Source organism: Centropristis striata, chromosome 10, assembly GCF_030273125.1.
Source record: "Centropristis striata isolate RG_2023a ecotype Rhode Island chromosome 10, C.striata_1.0, whole genome shotgun sequence".
Taxonomy (NCBI): Eukaryota; Metazoa; Chordata; class Actinopteri; order Perciformes; family Serranidae; genus Centropristis; species Centropristis striata.
In genome coordinates this window covers 5192795-5216052 of record NC_081526.1, presented here as the reverse complement: position 1 = coordinate 5216052, position 23258 = coordinate 5192795, and the positions used below count along the sequence as shown (strand labels likewise).

Here is a 23258-nt window from a genome sequence, read left to right as displayed (position 1 = left end):
CGGTTAGACTGAAAAGCTGATGGAAAAATCACTACCAACATGTTTATCCTATTCAAGCCAAAGACGGTAGAGAGAGGGAGGGAGGAGGGAGGAGGTGGGGGATCAGGAAGCAACAGGGCTAATAACAATATGCCTCGGTGTGTTCTCATCATACTGAGGTTTTACAATCAATCTGTCAATGAGATTTAGGTTTTTGGAAACTTGCCAAACCAATGAGACGCCGTGCTTCCCCTCATCTGGACACAGAGATTGTTTACATTATCCCCCAAACTAGTGCAGTGTCTGTAGGAAGTATGTATTCATATAGTGGGAGATTAAGTAGATTTTTCAATTAGCTGATATATTATATTGCATGCAAGTATCTCATATTAAATGATTATGGGCATTACGCTAAGCAACATGAATGTCATCCCTGAATTACATAGTAATGCAACATAAGAAGTGAATGAAGCTAAATCTCCGGTTAGCATGCTAATCGCGAATAACAGAATTTGCACATTACATGCAGACCACTACAACGTCTGCAACTCCATAAAACACTTACTTTTCATAAGGTACCACACCATCCAGCACATACACATTGAACATTGATATTCATTGGAAACTATTAGAATATTATTGTTAAATGGAACCTTGTAGCACACTTTAAAACTCCTAAAGATAGGTAGGCTAAATAGACTTACAGATGAGATGAGTCAGGGTGGAAATCCAGAGTGAATTGTGTTACTGACCAGGTGTAGGCCTATCACACAATGGGGCGGAGCTCCCCTAAAAGGGGGCGGAGCTCCCCTAAAAGGCGTCCGATCGGAAACAGTGCAATGCTGCAACACGTCCTACGTAAATAATGATATTTAGAAAAATGAATTCAAAAATCTTCAAAATCGAGGATGCACACCTTCGTGCCATGAGCAAGACACACACGAGATCTCAGGTCAGTCTGACTAACGGACAGAGAGAACTAGACACACACACACACACACACACACACACAGTTCTTGCTTTATAGATAGATAGATACTTTATGTACAATTTGCTAATATCAAATTTTTGTAGTTTTACTCAAGTAAGATTTCAAATGTGGGACTTTTAACAGAGTAAAGTGTTAAAATTACACACACACACACACACACACACACACACACACACACACACACACACACAGACGGATACTGAGGTTTAAGAATCAATCTATCAATGAGATTTAGGTTTTTGGAGAGTTGCCACACCAACGACACGCCGTGTTTCCCCTCATCTGGATACAGAGATTGTTTACATTTTCCCCTAAATGGAGCTGAAACATCCTCTCTGTTGTCTCCTCGTCCTGAGCCCCGAGATCTTAGGAGGCCAAGTCAGCACTCTGCTTCTCATTTATCAGACAGATGTCTCCCTCCCAAGCAATGAATAATCACAGTCTGTCAGGCGGCACCCACCTGGTCTGGTCTGCAGCCTTCTTGCTTCTGTTCCTTGTCATGGCTTGGCACTCTCACTCTGCCTACCAAGCACCTTTTTCTGGGCATGGCACGCAGATGCTTTGTCTCTGTCTGGCTCTATCTGTTTGTGTCTGCCTCTTTCTCTTTTTTTCCCCCACCCTACTTTTTACCATCTTCATCTCTTTTTTTCCCCTCCTTCTCTGTCTTGCTGACCCGGACACCCCAATCAAATGAACAAGAAGATTATTTGAGGGAAGAGAGAGAGTAAAAAAAAAAAAAGAAAGGAAAGGAAAAGGATGTTCTGCCACCAGGGGAATAAAGGAGGGGAGTAATTTATCTTCTTCTCTTTTGGCGTCATGACTGGATGTTTACCCTCCTCATGGTGTGGTATTTTCCCTCTTTCCCTTTTCAGTATTCTTCGCTGCCGGTTTTCATCAGGCTCACAGCTGCTCTGTTTGGTTTGTGAAAGGCCTGAGTCACTTCAGTTAAAAAATGCAAGGTCATGTCATTTTAGGAGGTGCATTTGTGAGGAGGGCTCTATGAATTTTCCATATCCACTTTGGGTTTTTTTTTTTTCTTCTTTGTGGGTTTTCTGTATTTGGAAGCAACCCAGCCAGATCACGGCAGGGCTATTTTAAGAAATATGTGTTTATACCATAGAAAGTATATAAATAATGTGACTGTTGGAAGCATCTAGTTCATGCCTCTCTAGGGTTGTCACGATAATAAAATTTTTAACTCGATACCGATACTCAGGAAAATATTCGATACTCGATACCATTTTTGATACCACAAGGATAAAAATTTAACAGAAATATTTTTATTAACAAGAAAAATGCAACATGTAAAAATTAACAGAACCATAGGTTAAATATTTATAATAAAAAACAGTTGCGCAAAAAGAAACTGCAACTATGATAACAAGCTTCAGATACTCGATACTTTTGAAAATGAGTATTGTATCCGGATACAACGTTTTAGTATCGATACTTTTGAAAACCCTACAGCCTCTCTACACCTCAACCTGACTGACTCATGTTAGCATTAACTGGGATGTTAGTTTTGGCAAAAAACTAAAACAAAAATGTACGTTACTGACCTCAGAAAACTGAGCAGCGACTCCTTGGAGTGTTAGTCCAACCAAACGCTGAACAAGACATTTTTACTGAACAAAACCTTCAAAAATTAAATGAAAATACAGTGAAAGGGTCAAAGTTATGAGACCAAACCGCTAAACGTCCTTTTTTATATCTGGATCAGTGACAAATAAGGGTTGGCAAGACGTCAAATGGTGTTACCACAATAAAAAAAGACGAATATTAAATACTTTATCCACCTACATTGTATTAAGTGGACTTATACATATAATTACTTAATTTTAAAAAACATCAAATACATTTTTTGTTTTTATTATTTCTACATTTACAAATTTCGTCAATATTGAGCAGAACATATTCTAAATACAACCATTTTTTCCAAAAGTTTAGATAAATTATGTAAAATTAGTTATATACCATAGTGTTGCAATGTAAATGTGGATTGTATTTTTTCTCATTTTAGTTCACATTTATTTCCCTGTCTATAATCAGATTTTTATGAGGAAAAAAATACTGGTTACACCAACTGAAACTGCGTTAGACCCATCTATATAACGTTATAAATAACTCTATTGACACGTTGCCATGGATACGCATTGTTCTGCTTCTCTCCTGATGACGGCTCGCCTTGTTAGTGACCTGTCAATCAAAGGTAGCCCCGCCCCAAATCATACGATTCTTTATCTTCTATTTTCTTCTAAATGGGGCCATTATTAGAACTATTAACATCAGATTGTCTTGAAGAAGATTTTTTACTAGTGATTGAGACCATAGTGTTGTCCTAAAAAATAATTATGAGGTAATAAATCAAGTGAGAAGTTTTCTCATTTTGCATTGAAATGAATGGACAGAATGTTTTTGCAGCTACACTTTTTGTTAGAATGCAGCTTAAGGCACTTCCTGGTTCGCCTCCCTGCTCAGACCCGGAGGTTGCCGCCTGGAGTTTTTACTTGACGTTGTGTTTAAGGTATCCTGTCATTGTCAATCCTCAGGTTTGCCACCTTCCCCTGGATGTATCTGTTATCAGGCGTCTTCAGGGATGCAGAGATGGCCTTCATCGCCTATGTGTGCATCAACCTCTTCATCAGCGTCAACACCATCATGTCCTCCTCCACCATATACTTCCTGGGTACACTTTCAGCTCGGGACCCGGCGGTGAGCACCTGAGTCAAGATCTGTTTTGTTTGCAACTGAATACACTACTGGTCAAAAGTTTTAGAACACACCAACTTTTCCAGAATTTTATTGAAAATGATGCAGTTTAATGTCTCAGTGTACTCTGAAATTAATGCACATTTGCAACATTTAAAATTCTTTATTGAGCATGATAGTGTTTTGAAAGTAAAAAACAAAATTCAAAATCACATTTTATGTTGGACTAAAGGACTAAAAAAAGACACAAAATGACTAAAAAAAGACACAAAATGACAAAAAAAGACACAAAATGACTTACAAAGACATGAAAAGAATTCAAAAATGGACAAAATAGCCCAAGACTCCATAGAGTTAAGTTGTTAACCCATTTCTTGTTCCCTGAAAAAGGCCTACTTGTATAATTCTGAAATGTACATTATTTTCCAGTTTTGGTTAAGCTTACCTTTTTTTATTTACCTCTGGCAGTTCACCACTTACCTTTGTACCCTTTCAAGCTGTTCATTTGACTTGAACTGCTTGAATTTCAATAAAAAACTGGAAAAATTGGGGTGTTCTAAAACTTTTGACCGGTAGTGTATGTGAAGTTGTTAAATGTGTGGCTGCTGCTGCTGCTGCAGTGATATGGAGCTGCAGAGGAGTGAGAAGGGCAAACATTCTGCATATATCCAGTGACAGAAGTGAAGATTACAATTCAGGATTAGCTCCCGGGTCACTGTATACCCAGGTTTATATTCCCAGCCTTCTCACTGTCTTCTGTTCTCTTCTGTCCTTTTCCCTGCTGCAGGACATCATGTTGCTGTTCGAGAGGCTGTGCAACTTCTTCCTAATCTTCCCTCAGTTCAACTTTGGGAACGGGCTGATGAAGCTGGCCAGGATGAACATCGAGGTGCAGCTGCTCGGGGGCTACGGCATCGACGCCTACAGGAACCCGTTTTCAATAGAAGCCCTGGGTGGGATGTTCATCGCCTCCTTCGTTCAAGGCGTGGTCTTCTTCACGCTGCGCCTCCTGCTCAACAGGTTCCTCATACGCAAAGTCAGGTGAGTGTGGTGTAAAGTTACGACCTCTCTGAGTGAGAAAAGTGGATTAAAGACCAAGTCGAAGTTCCTTTTAGTTTTCTTTATTATCAATTATCAGAATACACTGCCTAGCTACAGCAGAGGAGAACTTTGTCAATTTCAAGGCTGCTGAAAAAAGGTTCTCCCGAGTCCTATGGAGCCCTCAGTTCTCTCTGGCTTTTCTGTCTGCGTGTAAGATCATTTTATTCGAATGTTCCAGCTCATACGCACCACATGGGCATGTCTTCCCATCTTTCTTATTTTATTTTTCAGGCTTTTGATTAGTTGCTTTGGGACTGCTATGGTTGTTTAATTGCTGTTGTTTTGGTCTTTTAAAACTTGTATGTAATTTTTTATTTTATTTTTATGTTATTTTATTTTATTCTTTTTAACTTATTTATCCTCTGTTAATGTGAAGCACTTTTTGACTTCTGTCTGCGAAAGGTGCTATATAAATAAAGTTTACTAACTTACTTACTTACTTCCCAGGCACCAGCACGCTGTTAAATCTACTTTTTTAACCTTAAAAGGATACAATCTATACTTGCTTATTTTCAAAAATTCCAACGCCTTTACTGTCTGACAACTCCCAGATATTAATGTTCATTATTCTGGTTTGAACCAGTTGTTACCTGGAGACTCTGTTCTGAAAACGAACAAAAGGTCAGACTGTGGCTTCTCTTAGTAAAGAAGAAACTCTTATATTATATGTAACATAAATTATACCATTTGTAGCATAAAATATACTACATGAGGAAAACAGAAGCCTGAGATCGGATGGTGGTAACGTGACTGATGATAAATAGTACTGTGTTAAAACGCTCGTCTTGTTCCGTAGAAAATAATTCAAAAGTAACAATAAAGCCAAAAATATTGGGCCCAAAAAATGTTAAGAACCTGCACAGCTCTCCTCTGTCTCTCTCCCCATCTCATATTCTATCTGCTCTATTCAACTCTATTGATCTGTCCTGTACAACGACATCTACAGGAACATCTCAAAAATGTGAATATCGTGAAAAAATTCAATATTTTTTGTCAATTATTTCAGAAAGTGAAACTCGTGTATTATATAGATTCATTACACATAGAGTGAAATATTTCAATTTGATTGACAAAAAATATTGAACTTTTTCATGATATTCATATTTTTTTAGATGTACCTGTGTAAAAAAAGACACAGAATGACCAAAAATAGTTGTAAAAATGACTGAAAAAGACACAAAAAATGACCAACAAACGACATAAAATGACTATAAGAGACTCAACATAACAAAGAAAATATATAAAATGACCAAAAAGACACAAAATGAACCAAAATAGATGCAAAAATTACCAAAAAAAGACACAAAAAGAGACATAATTTCACCAAAAGAGACACAAAATACCAACTATGGACTCCAAAATTGAACTTCTTCACAATATTCTAATTATTATAATTCTAAACTAGGACTCACATATTCAACTTCTGATCAATATTCTCATTTTCTGAGACACTGAGTTTTGTGTTTTCATTATCTCTAAGCCAGAATCATCAAAATTACAAGAAAAACAGGCTTGAAATATTTTACTCTAGGCATAATGAATCTATATAATGTATGAGTTTCACTTTCTGAAAAGATTGACAAAAAATATTGAACTTTTCCATGATATTCTAATATTTTGAGATGTACCTGTAATGCCCGTCTGTCTGTCCTGGGAGATGGATCCCTCCTCCCTCTCCCTGAGGTTTCTTCTTCTTTTCCCCTGTTAAAATGGTTTTTTGAGGTGTTTTTACCTGGCCGATGTGAGGGTCTAAGGACAGAGAGAGTCTGTAAAGCCCTTTGAGGCAAATCTATGATTTGTGATCTTAAGCTATATCAATAAAATTGACTTGACTTGACTCTCTCACTGATAAAATAGAGTATTTTCTATGTCTACGCCAGTAATTCACATTAACTTCAACACCAAAAAATGCTCTCCCCTTTGCAGGAATCTGATTTGTAGCAAGAAGACGGTGCCACAGGCTGCCTGTGGGAACGAGGATGAGGACGTGGTGGCGGAGCACCAACGAGTGTCCAGTGGAGCCGCCAGCACAGACGTACTGCAGGTCAACCAGCTGAGTAAGATCTACCAACACCTCAACAAGAAGGTCCACGCTGTCAAGAGGCTCTCTGTGGGCATCCCTGCAGGAGAGGTAAGCCTTTAGGAAACATTAATTACTAATACCAATAAAATAATATCAGTCAGATGTGTAATAATGACTTTTATCAACCTCTGAACTCTTTGATGCACAACATATAAACACATTCTAATCCACATATGGGCCAAAAATGACGCAAATTCATTTCCCATGTTATTTCATGCTGGCTGTGTGTTTGAATTTCTTTCTTTTTTATTACAACAGATCATTATATCCATTTTTCCTTTCCTACTTTATGAAGAAAAATATTTTTTGTATTATTACATCAAGTTTACACACATGGGTCAAAAATGAGCTTGTGCATTAGAAGCGTAGTGATACAAAAAGTTGTACACTTAATTAACAATTTGAGTATATGTGTAACTATGTTTGTCTTATTTTGAAGGTTTAACTTTAAAAGAGTTGTTAGAACCACCAGATTTCATTGGAAAATCACATATTTTAACATTTGAGACTTATTAGAGCCACCAAATAATAATTTCCATTGGAAAAACACCAATTTAACAAAATAGGATAGTTAATATTTGTGTCTTCTTTGTCAGGTTTTAAATCGGTGACAACATATAAACACCTTCTAATGCACAACATGGGTGAAAAATGACCCATATCCATTTTTAGCTAAGTAGCTTGCTTGCTTGTTTTTATTTATGTAACCTTTGAAAAAGCCCATCGTGGCATTCTAGTACTGTAAAGTGGACAGATGCTTCAGCATCACTAAGCAGTGGTTGTTCTCTCACAGTGCTTTGGTCTGCTGGGAGAGAACGGAGCAGGAAAAACTACCACCTTCAAGATGCTAACTGGAGACGTCAGCCCCACTGATGGCACAGCACAGATCAGGGACCGGGACGGGTAAGCTGAATTTATGTGTTTATCATCACACATATGCAATGCAAACATAAAAAGTAGGACTAAAAGGACTTTAGATTGCATTAATATTTAATCACTTTTTCTTGTTTCTGCAATAGAGTTTACCTAGCTGTTCAGACAGAAATAAATCTTACCTTCATACCGAACACATTAAGGTGTCAGGCTTATTCTACAGTAAAAAAATACAGATTTTCTGAATATATTTTATTGGTTAAAGCTTTATTGTCTCTGGCTGCAAGCCACATTTGCCCACTTGCTTTTTCTTCTGTTTGTACTTGTGACACTGCATGCACATTTCTAAATACATCAGCTTGATATTTGTCTACTTAAAGGTCCCATATTGTAAAAAGAGATTTCCATGTCTTTGCTGGTGCTAAATATAAAAAAAATGTCAAAGTATGAAAGCGCTTAATCCACAGAGAAATGCACACAGCCTGACTTCAGAAACTGCATTTAACCCTCTGAAATCTTCAGCTATTATATCTGTTAAAAAATCTGTTAAAAATCTTCACCATGCCATGTTGGTATCAGTTTTTCCAGCATTACCTCACATATATGTCCTGATAATTGATTTTGACTTACTTGATCAAAATGTTGAACCCAAAAGAAACTAAGGAAACATAAAATCTGATCTTGAAAATGATGTTTCAAAACGCAGAGTTTTAATATTGCAAATATGAACACAGGTTGCAAATATAACACATAAGAGGTAAAATGAGAATAACATCTAGTTCAATATTTTATACTAAATCTATTTGACAATATCTCCAGTTTTACTTGGCCGAATATCATCAACATAAAAAAATCTGGCATGTAGTTTCAAGCCAGAACTTTAGAGGGAAGCTGATGGCAAGACTCAATGTTGCTTCATTTTTATATCTTCACATCATGAAGAAGTAATATGCAGGTGTTTTCATGGACTCCGGAGGGTTAATCGAGCCGGCAGGCTTTTAAACATTTAAGCATGTTTTGGTAGAAACCCCGAAATACAGGTATGAACCTGAAAAATGAGCATAATATGCCAATTTTGAAATATATTCCTGCAAACTGGAGATGATTTATGAAAATCACCACAGACGACACAACACAAGCATCACAGGACAAAGCTTTCCTCCAGGTGCCCAAGCTGCACTCTCTAATGAATCTGAGCTTGATTAAATTTGCATAGCACAAATATCCACAAATGAGGAATGTTATTGCCTCCCATCAGCCAAAATGTGAAGGTAATTGGTTTGGGTTTTAGCGAGGACCAGCTGTATTTTAAACCCATTTCTCAAAGTCGTCTGTGCAGGTTTAAGCCATTGTACAGCTCGCTGCTACAACTCTGTTGTTAAGCTGTTTGGCGTGTATTCTCAGCAGGCAGAAGAGCCAAAAAAAAACAAAAAACAGCCTACATGTCCATCTGCCCTGCACCATGTGGTGGATGCCATTTAAGAGAATATGTCTTTCTTTGTCTCCTTTTCCCCAGGCGCTTGGTAGACATCATGGAGTGCCGTAACGAGGGAATTAACATCGGCTACTGTCCCCAGGTGGACGCACTGGACAATCTGCTCACTGGAAAAGAGCACTTGTACTTCTACGCTCGCATCCGAGGCATCTCAAAGAGAGAGATAGACGGGGTGAGTAAGGAAGTGCTGCAGACTCTGTGCTGCTTTTTTCAAAGCGCCGGGTAGTGACAACAGCATGCTCAAAATGACACCGGATCTGATATAAATTCAAAAGGTGCACTCCCACTGCAGGACTAGTAAATGTTGATGCCTGCCGTGCATGCATACTGAATCCGAGGGTGTGAAGTGTTGAGTGATGCGTGCTGAAAGCTGTACTATCTGGGGCAAAATGGGAAAGCTTTTGTTGTCAGCTCGTGCAATCCAAACTTCAGAATTAAGCCGGCGCTGTATGCTTGGCTGCAGGCAAATTTACATTTAAACGATACTTTGATGATGAGAGGATCTCATTTGACATGTCACTTTAGCCCCATTCTTCCCATTTATCTTTCTGAGAACTAATCAATCTTGCCTCTGTGGTGATTAGAGAGCGTGCCTGTCTTCCGCTGCTGCTGACATGAGAGAAATCCACAGAACAACTTATCAACAAATGATGTGATTTCTGATTTTCCGTTTTTTAAAAAAAATGTTACCCCAAAAAGATAGAGAAGAAACAGCTCTGAGGTTTGCAAAAAATGTGTGGAAAATCCTAATTCTACGCAGAAAAACATCTATGTTTTGTTTGGTTTGGTTTCCATTTATTTCGGTTGATACATGTCATTAAAAGAGAAGTAACAAACCAGAAAAAAAAACATTGATCAAAGTAAACAATAAGTAAACAGAGAAAGAAAATTGATAATAGACATTTGGACCGAAAAGGCTGAAGCATAGCTTATTACCCTGTTACAACTCAAGTTAATTTAAAAATGAGAAATGTGCAATCTGTTATTTATTAATAAAAGAAATAAGCAGTCACAAAAGAGAGGAAAAAAAAAGCTGCATGATTTTTCTTTTTTCTTTTTCTTTTTTTCTTCTTCTTCTTCTCCTCACCTTCCTTCCTCTTCTCCTTTCCCTTCTTCATCCTTTCTTCCTTAAAAAAAGAAGAATAATAAGAAAAAAATATATATTAAAATAAAAAAAATAAAGATAAAAGACAAACAAACATACAAAACAAAAATAGTAGCCGCATAGAACGTGTCACCACTCATTACTCTAACTTATATAAATGAATCATCCTATTTTTAGGTACTTTTTTGAATAAGTTAATGGTATTGCATGTTTTTAAGTCTTTCTCCAAGTCTTTCTCTCACTACACCATTTTCCAACTTTGGGTGCAGAGGTACAAAGCATTGATTCTCTCTGACAATCTCAGCCATGATGCAAACAAGAGTCCCGCAGACACATTAGCAAGGACGCTAGCAGACACACACTTACTTACACAGAGAGTGAAGCACAGAAATGGATCTGTCTGGCTCTAATCGGCATCGCTGCTGTTGTTACAGCTCCTCTTCTCTGGTCAGAGTAGTGACAACAATGGTTATAATGGCCACAGCATCGATGTCGGGCTAATTCACAAAGATGAGGTTATATATGGAGTTCCTCTTATGTTGTCTCCTGCTGAGAGTCCCCGAGCTGTGGATAATGAGACAAGCCTTAATGGGGTCATTTCGCATTGACATGGTTTTGTCAGGCTTAATGAGCTGTTACATCAAAGGTGATAGAAAGTGGCTTTTATCAGAGAACGTAAAAAAAATAATAAACACTAAATATATTTTGCTGGTTCATGCTATGTTGCCGGGACTAATCATATAAATCTGGCAGCTGATATTGTTTATCTGTCTAAAATATGAACTGTGTTCTAATAACCTGGATCAGTGAACTCAGAATCAAAAAATCAACACTAAAGGTAAATCCTCTTACGGAGAAAAAGCAGATAATCTTTAGTGAACGGAGCTATCTGCTGCATCGGCCTGCTCCATTGATCTGGTTCCCCAACTTGCCAACTGATGGGAAAAAAAACGCTGAAGCTTACCGATGGGAAATCACCTCCAGCTATTTGAAAATGAGCCCGTATTTACAGCACACTATTGTATGTAATTAACAGGCAAATGTATAGATTTTTAAGCAATGTTTATGAGCCATGAAAGGAGCAATGTGTAGGAGTTAAGGGGATATATTGGCAGAAATGGAATATAATTCTCATAATTGTGTTTTTCGTAAGTGGTAAATCACCTGAAACTAACAGTTGCTGTGTTTTTAGCTTAGAATGAGAACACAGGTCATGTTTACTTATTATGTCAATTGGGAAATTGGGCAAATTTGCCCTGATTGTGGGTATAAGTTGTGCGTGGAAAAAAATGTCTGTATTGGTAATCGGCTAAATGAGTTGTAAAAAATCGGCATATTGGATATCGGCAAAAAATCCAATATCGTGCATCCCTAGTTTTAACCTCCGAGTGATCAACAACAACTTTGTAGATAATTAAGGATTGGGGGGGGAGAGTGGATTTTTAGGGGGAGATAGCAGGTCAACAATAAGTGCCACAAATAAGTTGTGTACATCCTCTGGTGGCTGGGATTTATTTGAGCTCAGCACTGTGTGTCAAGTTGTTCTGGTTCAAAAATCTTGTATAAATATGACTTAATGAATCAATTAATGAATCAGTTAATTAAACCTATTAACGTGAAATCAGAAGATTAATATTTGTCTTTCCGAAGTCCAAAAAATGGAACTATATCAATATATGCATATCACATTTAAAAATATATCGATATATCGATATATCGCCCAGCATACATTGATACACCAAGACCATTGGAACAATACAGAAATATCCATGCTGTGATTTGGTTTCAAAAACTTTTGAAACATTTTTCATTCAGATATTGTGATGTCAGGTGTCACATGACTGGTTTAAACATTGCCATGCCAAATCATCTTGCAAGAAAAATAGCTTTGCATCGTTATTTCACCAACTTCCCGGATGCTTGTTACCAATGGATTAGATCTGCTAGTTAAATATGAACCAGTATCTTAAGTTTATCCTTAAAATTGAGGAACAAACGGCAGGTCGTTCTAATGAGAACTGTTTAATTGGTTCAGGGTATCCGCGGGGTCTTGAAAAGTATTAAAAGGTGATAAATCAATTTTGGGAAAATTAAGACCCTTAAAAAGTATTAAAAAAGTATTTTCACAACTTTGCTAAGTCTTAAATTTTGAAGGTATTTTTTCTCAATTCGCTGTCCAATAGTTTGGGTCCTGAAAACATCGCAAGCGTGTGTGAATTTATTTGTTTCATTAAAAAACAAAGATGAACCGGTACATGAAAAAACTACTCTCTTGTGGATGCGTTTAGAAATTGTCTCCCAGAGCGCACTCCGAAATTCATGAAGTACACTCTGGCACTCCCAGTGCATATTACGAACGCACCTTATGTCACACGACGCCCTCAGCGTGAAAAAAACGGAAGAGAAGGCTTGAATGAACGGTCATGGGCAATTGCAGGTTTGCGGAGTAGGGCTGCAACGATTCGTTGACGTTGTCGACAAAAATCGATAATAGAAATAGTCGACAATGAATTCCATTGTCGACTATTGTCGGCAGACGTGTTTTTCCAACAGAGTGAGGCATCTCACTTCATTACAATCTCTGCCGAGAGTGTGTCTCTGTCGAGCGCGAGCGGTAACATACACAGAAATGGCGGCGTACAACACAGCTACGCGTACCAAAACTTCGGAAGTTTGGGAGCATTTTAGCCTGGATACGGCGAATAAAAAAATTAATAACTGATGTAAATGGTTACATATTGAAGTGGCGGTGAGGTATTAAAAAGTATTGGGAAGGTCATGAAAAAGTCTTAAAAAGGTATTAAAATTAACTTCAGGATTCCTGTATATACCCTGTGGTTATGTGAAGCTCTAAAACGGGTTGTAACGTCATGATTGACAGCTTAGATTGATTGTCGGTGGGTATGTGGGCGGGACTTCTGACTACAGCAGCTCCTCTAGCTGATCACTGCTGCACTCCTACACACTGCTCTTTTAATTTTTATTTTATTTTGGTTTTACACGCAGGATCAATTGATAAACACCAAACAGATAACGCTGCACCAGCTCTAGCTGCAGCCCCAGGACAGCACGGAGCTGGGATTGAATAATGTTGCCAAGTAAAGTCATCATTGTTGTATAAACAAAATTAAATATGCATGGGAGTGGGATGGATAGATCCCTCAGTTGTTTGCAGTGCAGCTGGACAGAATAGAGAAATGAAAGTCAAGTAGCCAATGAGCTGCAGGCTCACCCTTTGCCCCCAGAAAAGCTTTCTGTAAATCCACCTTTTCCTGCTGTAATCAGCTCCTCAATCGTGTGTAGTGGAATATTGGACTTTTTTTTCTCCAGAGAGAGAGGTCCTCCAGTTGATAGATTAAAGGGATGGAGAATCAACTTCCTGTAAAGGTCTGTTGTTGTTTAGATCCACTGGAGCCACAGCTGGGGGGCGACTTTCTCATGTGCACGGAGCAGCATGAAATAATCTATGAAATTGTCGGTAACACTTTCTATGAAGACTACATCTATAGTGCATTATGAGCGCATTCATAGTGAATTATAATGCTCATTATAATCAATCATAATGCATTATGACTGCACTCATAAACACATATAAAGCTTCATGATGCACTATATCAACAGTTATAAATATAGCTTATAATGACTTATAAATCCAAGTGTCTTATGAGTGCTCTTGACTGGTTATAAACTACAGGCTGACTGATGAGGCTTATAATACATTACAACTACTCATACCCCTCTATACACACACCTCAACAATCAATTGTTATAAGGAGTCATAGGATGCCATAAGTATAAATAATGACTTATGATGCAGCATAGCTTCTTTTAAATGCATGAAAATGTGTTACACTTTACTTCACGCCAACAATGAAACATCATGATTAGCTATACTGCATTATAGATGCGTCTATATGAACCTCACTTTACTTAAAGCATACATTGATCATTTATTTATACTTATGGCATCCTATGAGTCCTTATAACAATTGATTGTTGAGGTGTGTGTATAGAGGGGTATGAGTAGTTGTAATGTATTATAAGCCTCATCAGTCAGCCTGTAGTTTATAACCAGTCAAGAGCACTCATAAGACACTTGGATTTATAAGTCATTATAAGCTATATTTATAACTGTTGATATAGTGCATCATGAAGCTTTATATGTGTTTATGAATGCAGTCATAATGCATTATGATTGATTATAATGAGCATTATAATTCACTATGAATGCGCTCATAATGCACTATAGATGTAGTCTTCAAATTGTCTCCTTGATGATCATGGAGCCATGTAGAGCAGTCATTAAACCTGCTGACTCCCAGTATTTGACTGCAAGACCTTTAAATATCTCATACATTGATAAGCAATTGGCAGCAGACACGAGTTGGAGGTTTTAAGATAAGATAAGACAAGATAGAACTTTATTAATCCCGAAGGAAATTATTTTAACCTCCGAGCGATCAACAACCCTTTGATAATTGGGGATTGGGGGGCAGTGGATTTTTAGGGGGAGGTAGCAGGTCAACAATAAATGCCACATAGAAGTTGTGTACATCATCTGGAAGCTGGGATTAATTTGAGCTCAGCACTGTGTGTCAAGTTGTTCTGGTTCAAAAATCTCTTATAAATATGACTCAATGATTCAATAACATTAAGTTAGAACATTAATATATTTCTTTCTGGAGTAAATTTTCATGCTCAACTATGTCCCATAAGTTGTTGCAGCATTTTTTTGGGTTGATACCATTTGTTACACACATTTGGTGCAGAATTAGCCAATTTTAAAATATAGAGAATGGATAAAAATTGTCTACAGCCGAGGGCTGGGCGTATTGGACCAAAAGTCATATCCCGATATATTTAGGCTGAATATCGATATACGATATATATATATCTCGATGTTCTTATATTATCCCATATTGTGATTGTTTTTGTGACTTTGGAGCGATCTGGAACATGCCACTTTGAAGTAACATTAATGCTCATGATACTTGTCATGTCATGTTTCTGACAGGCTTGTGTCACTCTTATGTAGACACCTTCAAAATAAAGTGTTACCATATCTTGCTTAAGTCACAAAGGCATGTTCAAAAAAATGCCTAAATCATCTACTTCTCTTAAGTTACATCATTTACACACAGTGTTATTACTATGCCAATAGCCATCCTTTGTTACATCCTTTTTGAGTGAAATGATCAATATGTTACACTTTTGGGGAAGTTTTTTGTGTTTCCTGCAAAACTTGAAAAAATGACTGAGGCGATTATTTTAACAGCGTGACGATATGCGACACTAACACATATTTCTAAGATATATTAATCGTTTTGACGGTTACTTCAATTATTTTTAATCTTGTTCAAATTGGGGATGAAACGATGGAGATTGAGTCATGTTACCGTCGAAAATGCAAGATTCAGCTTGCCCTGGCTTCCCAAATGTTTTTTTCTTGTATGATACTAAGCTGTACAAATTCTGAGTTTTGAACCACATGTCGAACATAACAAACAATGTGCATATGACACCAGAAGACCTAAGACGATACTTGTGTTGTTTTTGTCGTTTTATTCTGTTGTTTTGCTTAACTTTGAAAACAGAGGATTAAATATGGTTGGACAATTGAGATCTTTACTTCATTTCATCACGTGAATGCAACGTTTTACGTATCTCCCAGCATGCATTGCAATATACAGTACAGGCCAAAAGTTTGGACACACCTTCTCATTCAATGCGTTTTTCTTTATTTTCATGACTATTTACATTGTAGATTCTCACTGAATGCATCAAAACTATGAATGAACACATATGGAATTAACCACTTCACAAAAAAAGTGTGAAATAACTGAAAACATGTCTTGTATTTTAGATTCCTCAAAGTAGCCACCCTTTGCTTACTAGAATATAAGACATGTTTTCAGTTATTTCACACTTTTTTGTTAAGTACATAATTCCACATGTGTTCATTCATAGTTTTGATGAATCACAATGTCAATAGTCATGAAAATAAAGGAAACACATTGAATGAGAAGGCGTGTCCAAACTTTTGGCCTGTACTGTATGTTTTTTGTGTTTCCTGCAAAACTTGAAAAAATCAGTCAGGCGATTATTTTAACAGGGTGACAATATGTTTGTTATTAAGTTCATACACTGTATAATCCCCTGCTTTTTTCCCCTTTAAAGGTGGTGAGCTACCTACTGAAGAGGCTGGAGCTGGCCTACCATAGAGACATCATTACTGACAGTTACAGCTGTGGCACCCGCAGGAAACTCTCCACCGCTCTGGCTCTGATCGGGCACCCACAGATCCTTCTCCTGGTGAGGACCCACCTCTTCACCACGCTGCTGCTGCTGCTCATACCTATTTAATAATAATAATAATGCATTTTATTTATAGGCGTCTTTCAGGACTCTCAAGGTCACCTTACAATAAATAATTAAAAACAAAACAAAACAATAATAATAAAACAGCAATGGCAGTAATAATAAACAACAATGAAGCAATTACAAATTAGAACAATAAAGACAAGAATGACAGTAATAATAAACAACACTGAAACAGTACAGAGAAAAATTGTAATTTAAAAATGATGAATATATTAGGGGTAGGCTAGCCTAAACAGGTGTGTTTTGAGATGTGACTTGAAAGTTGACAGTGTTGTTAGAGAGCGGATGTACTGAGGGAGTTTGTTCCAGAGTCTTTTTTTACTTGCAAACTGTCCAGCGGGCAGCAAATATTAAACTAACTATATAGCACTGTTCCTCCTGAAAGGCTCTTTGAAGTAAAGCAGTTATTGATCTCCTCGACTTGACAGATCTCATATAGTTAATTAGTGTGTTTTCTCAGGCTCACCCAAGGGTGGCCTAGCCTGTTAGCTTTCAACTTTGCTTTTACCTTACGTCTCTATCAAAGCCTCCCTTCTCTTCCTGTCTATCCTCCCTTTTGTCAAGTCTCTCCACTTAGTTTTCTCCGTGTGTCTTCTTAATTTCCCAATCCTCTCTCTTAACTTCCCCCTGCCTCTTGTCTGTCTTGTTGTCTTCCTCTTCATTTCTTTGCTTAACTTCACAGTTTTTGCTTTGTCTGCAACACTCCGCCTCCTATCTCCTTTTTTCTCCTTGTTTTGCAATTATGCATCTGTGTTTGCTCTTTCTTATTCACCCTGCACTTGTTTCTCCGTTCCTCTACTGTTTGTGCTGCACACTGTTTGCAAAACACTGCCCTCCTCAATTAATTCCTTGTTTTCCCTTGATCTCTCTGTTGTGATTTCAACCTTCCTGTTTTTATTTTAACACATCCTCCTATTCAATCCTCCTCTCTCCGCAGGATGAGCCCAGCTCTGGCATGGACCCTCGCACCAAGCGCCACCTGTGGAAAATCATCTCTGAAGAAGTGAAAGGAAAGTGTGCCGTGGTCCTCACCTCTCACAGGTCAGTGTCAAACACATGCACTTGATATAGTGCCTTCAAATTCTGGTATTTTTAATACACACACTACTGTAAAAAGTAAAAAGTAGTCTGAATGTACTAAACCTTCTATATTCAATGGGCTATATAACGACACGTTTCCAGGATAGTGAATATGGAGGCTCATTAACTGTCTTTTACCACACAAACTCTGACTCTCGCAGTCTCTTTTGATCACCTGTATGCATAAATGGGTGGGGGAAAAAATGGAAAAGGTTTATGGAAAACATCAATTTTGTATTTTTGTGCTGATGTCTGTTTGCCTTTTCCAAACAAAATAAAAAATTACCAAAAAAAAAGGAAGCAAAAAGTAAGGTAGGCTTTCCCCATAATATTTTGTAGACAACACTATTAAGTACTAAAGATGACACTACAGGCAAAACCATTGTTTTTAATGCATTGGTCTGGTAATGCACATTTTAGATTGTTTCTTCTTCCAGACTAGTGGAAAAAAACATGCATAATACACATTAAGGTGTTTCTTTTACTACACTTTAAATATGTATTATTATTATTATTATTATCATTATTTGTTTACTTATTTTCTTATTAGTCGACCATAGTATATCAACAACTTAGATCTGAGAATTTCTATTACTCCCGCAAAGAAAACAAACGAACAAAAAAAAACCAAATCAAAACACTGAAGGCAGTTACAAGAACATCCTCATGACAACTTTCTGAAAACGAAAGCGGGGGAAATATTTATTTCTCTAAATACCCTGCTATGTATAAACATGGCCTAATAAGCCATATATGAATGTTTGCTTTGATTGTTGAATTAATTGTCTTAACGTAAATAATCGACACGCCTATTATAGCAGATAATTACTGCATGCTCAAAGAGTCCGAGTGTGACCTTTTATCTTCCTCTCTTTGTCTCCGTGTCCCAGCATGGAGGAGTGTGAGGCCCTGTGCAGCCGTCTTGCCATCATGGTGAAAGGTCAGTTCCGCTGCCTGGGCTCCCTGCAGCACATTAAGAACAGGTTAGTGACCTCTGCTCAACCTCCAATCCAGCCATTACGCCTCTCTCATCCCTACGCCCACAAGCTCCCATTCCTCCCCCTCTGTGCTCCTTTGTACAACTGAATGCTCAATTTTACTTGGAAAAGTGTACTCACACACACACACACACACACACACACAGGCTCACCCCCAGCCCTCAGACATGTAATAACACAGAGCTTTGTTCGTAAAAAATCTCCTTTGTGCAGGTTCGGCAGCGGGTTCACTGTAAAGATGTACTTGGCCGAGGCCTCCTGTGACGCAGAGGCAATCACTGGCTTCATGCGGCGCCAATTCCCCAGCACTTATCTCAAGGTGAGCTTTTCCAGCTATCCACTGTACTACAAAGGAGAGAAAAGACTAGGACTATACATCGCATTGCAATACATTGTAGTTGCATGAAGTGGCGGATAAAGTGCTACACAAAAATTACACAAAAAAAGAGTAAAAAGCTAGGAAGTACTAAAGATGGCACTACAGGCAAAACCAATGTTTTTTTAACCCATTGAGGCCTAAAGTGCCTGGAAAAAAATGCCTATGTAAAACCTATGGGCGATTTTCAAATGACCCCCTGTAGCAGATAAAAATGAAATTCAAAAAGTATTTGAGAGCTTATACCCGTGGCTTTCATACGAAGTTAAGTTTATTTGTCCAAACCTTCAATACCTTTTTCTTCAAAAATCAACAAACTCAGCAAATGTTACATTTGACTGAATAAAAAATCCTATGCATAATACTAATACATGCCCATTAGCAAGATGCAAACATGATATGACCACTGGAAGAACCAGACATAGTTCTCATTAGCCTACTGTAATAAAAAAAAAAAAAATCATAATAATAATAATAATAATAATAAATAATAATAATACATTTTATATATTGCACTTTTCAGGGTACTCAACAACGCATAAAGTAATATAAGACATAAACAGTCATGATTTCTTATATCATCATCACAATCAATTAGCCTATTATTATTATTAATATTAATATATTATTAATAATATTATTATTATCTCCAAATGGCCACAAATCTGTCTGTTCTTTGGTGAAAATATGTCGTCTAAAACATATTCCTCATCCATAAATGCCGGTCGATTGGTTCCGAGGGTTCAAAGTCCGGATCAGCAATTAAATGATCGGCGCTCTTTTCATCAGATCTCTTCCGTCACTTCCTGCTGAGCTCCTCCACTATAGTCGTCTTCCTCCATGATTTAAAGTTCTGGAAAAGTCCCATGTTGCATTGCGACACTCCCGCATTTATTCTGATCATGATTCTGATGCGTTTCATTGGCCAAGAGACCGAAAATAGGTGGAAAAAAATACAAATACTACAAAATGACATATCCGCTGTCCCGGCCTTAATGGTAGAGTGACGCAACAGCGCTCCCGGCTTTAATGGTAGAAATGTGGTAATGCTTTCCTGGCGTCAATGGGTTAATGCACTTGTCTGTTAATACACATTTTAGATTGTTTTTTTTCTTTTAGACTAGCGGAAAAAAACATGCATAATACACATTTAGGTGTTTCTTTTACTACACGTTGTCTATTTGTGTCTGTAGATTTCTCCTAAATTTACCAAATGTTTGCATTAGACAATGCCTCATGTGTAATATAGTGTCTTGCAAATGTATGGAAATGTACAATACATATCTTTAAAGGATGTTTTCTCGCACTCCAGAGCCAGAAATCTCCTCTTCAGTAGCATCATACTCAAGTAAAAGTAGCAGTACCACAGTGTGGAAATACTGCAATTTGTTCCGAGTCAAACCCTGAGACTATGATAAAAGTATAAAATGATTAGCATTATAATATCATAACAGTACTAAAAGTAAAGAACTCATTTCACACTATGGCCCAATTGAGGATAATGCATATTATATTTGATTGCCTCTGTGGAGTCTATTCATTACTGATAACGGACACCTTGAGAGTCTTAACCCGCTTTAACCATGGCGACTTGTGACAGAAAAAAAATTAAACTATTCATTCATATTCTCATGTGTTTTGCAATCAAAATTATTTCACAAGCCGCTAGTCTGTTTCCGTGGTAAAACCTGAGGGTCTGACTAATGCCTGGAACAGCCATTCCCATCCTATAAGGTTCTTATGCTATGAAAACCATGTTCATTACTCCAGTAAATAGGATGGACCTCAGAAATGACAGCAATGGGAATACTTGAGTAGATGTCCTTAGTTACTTTACACCACTGGCTCTATGTATGATAAAGGAGCATGCAGGGAAGATTTATGTGCAATATTCAAATTGCTGCTATATTAGAAGTAGTTTTATAATATTGAGCAAAAAAAACGGCAGCTGTGGTTGCCAGAACTTTACCGTAATAAATGAGGTGCAACTTTATATAATATTACGGTAAAATTATATTAGCACTGTTGATTTCCCGTTTAAGATTGCCATTTTATTCCATATTTTACCGTGAAAAATAAAAAGTTTTTCTATCAAAAGAAACGCTGTTCTGCCATATAATTGACAAGAAAATACTTTACAAATGCTGCATGAATTAAAGATTTTACCATTAAATATTACAGTATATTTTTGTTAGAGATATGGTGTTTAGTACATTTAACAGTGAGAAAAAGTATTTTTACAAAAAAAATGCAAAAATGACAGTGGTGGCTTGTATATATATATATATATTACAGTATGTTTTTGCTACAAACACAGTGCCAGTGGATTTTACAGTGGAGTAATGTATTTTTTTTTTTTTTTTTAAACTGTAAAAAAAACCCCAACTGTTTTGGCTGATATATACATTTACTGTGTTTCATTGTTACTGAAACTGAATTAACCCATTTATCATTTTATGGTCTTTTACTGTCATGGTTTAGCAGTTTTTCACCATAAAATTGACAGATTTTTTACAGTGTAGTGTGATGTTTAGTTTGCTTAAATTGATTTAAAAAGATAGCTGCCTATAGGGCTGGGCGATATGGACCAAAATTCACACCCCGATATATTTAGGCTGAATATCAATATACGATATATATCCTGATATTTTTATCGCAAAGTGAGAGCAAATGTTCAAAGTCAAATATGACATGTCACAAGTAGTTTTATTGAAACTGTTTTTTTAAGTGAACATAACAGGAGTACCTTTAAAAAAAATAAAGCTCTATAAAGTGCACATTTAAATAAAAAATAGCCTATGAAATAAAATAAATAGGCCATTTTTTTCAGAAATAAATATATTTATATGAGAAAAGAATAATGAACATTACAAAATAACTAAATATGACAAACCCTTGTAAGGGCAGCATTTATAGATATTTAACTATATCGATATATGTGATATCGTCTAATTCCATATCACATTTAAAAATATATCAATATATTTTTTATATCGATGTATCGCCCAGCCCTAGCTGCCGACTGTGTTTTATAGAATTTCTGTTCAAAGACAAAGACAAAGACAGACAAAGGCAGCATATTTGTGAGTTTTTAAACCCTCACCTTTTATTGTGTTCTCTTTAAATCCACAGGACCAGCACTCCACCATGGTGGAGTACCACATCCCAACAGCTCCAGGAGGGGTGGCTGACATCTTCAACCAGCTGGAGTCTAACAAGAATGCCTTGCAGATCAAACACTTCTCTGTGAGCCAGACCACACTGGACGAGGTGAGGAAAAAAAAAAGAGACAGGACATAAACAGAGAGAGAGGGAGAACCAGTGTGAGGCTTTGTAGGGACGGCTGGATGGCAGCGAGGGACGGAAAAAAAAGGGACAGGAGATGAGAGGAAAAGAGAGGAGGAGGTGGAAGGGGAAGCAGGGACAGAAGAAAGCTGAGCAGGAGTGAAAGAGTGAGTTGAAAAAGTTTAAAAGAGGCAGAGGGAAGCTGACAGAGGGGATGCCTGAGGGAAAATAAATGGAATATGAGTTGGGGAGAGAATCCATGAGCTTTATATGCAGCCAGTGCTGATATTCTTCAACTAGTCTGCCCTTCTGGGGCTCTGGGATTGGAAGATACCAATAGCAGAGAAAAGAGAGGGGGGGAACTGACCCACTAAAATGATCAGGTTCAGAAATATATGTCTTTTATATATCCTGACATGGCACTTAACCCTTTATTGGGCACTCATGGAAATTGAAAATATCAACCCTGAAGTGTTATTGGAGGATATTACAAGACTTTTTGCAAAATGTTTCATTTTTATATTGCAAATCGAGGTCAATTGAGTCATTATTATTATAATATTATTATTATATTTATTATAGGGCCGGGATTCGATTAAAAACATTAATCTAATTAATTAGAGGTTTTGTAATTAATTAGTCAAAATTAATTGCATTTTAATCGCATATAAATATTTGACCTGAGAACAGTGAGAAGTAATTTTTTTCACATGGATTTTTAGTATACCATTGAATAATGACTGAATATCCAGTGAGAAATGCGTCAATTTTTTTAATGCGTTCATTTTTGTGTAATTAATTA

The 23258-nt window shown here is 37.1% G+C and overlaps 1 protein-coding gene across 1 annotated transcript in view; it reads left to right on the top strand.

Moving 5' to 3' along the window:
* The window catches only part of abca12 (ATP-binding cassette, sub-family A (ABC1), member 12), a 147414-nt gene that overhangs the window by 121368 nt on the left and 2788 nt on the right, over positions 1 to 23258 (top strand). The window contains exons 61-70 of the mRNA XM_059343220.1: positions 3520 to 3682; positions 4467 to 4720; positions 6707 to 6911; positions 7657 to 7766; positions 9253 to 9403; positions 16514 to 16648; positions 17655 to 17758; positions 18688 to 18780; positions 19009 to 19114; positions 22304 to 22441. Coding sequence (XP_059199203.1) covers positions 3520 to 3682; positions 4467 to 4720; positions 6707 to 6911; positions 7657 to 7766; positions 9253 to 9403; positions 16514 to 16648; positions 17655 to 17758; positions 18688 to 18780; positions 19009 to 19114; positions 22304 to 22441 — 1459 coding nt within the window. The remainder of the gene's footprint in view (positions 1 to 3519; positions 3683 to 4466; positions 4721 to 6706; positions 6912 to 7656; positions 7767 to 9252; positions 9404 to 16513; positions 16649 to 17654; positions 17759 to 18687; positions 18781 to 19008; positions 19115 to 22303; positions 22442 to 23258) is intronic.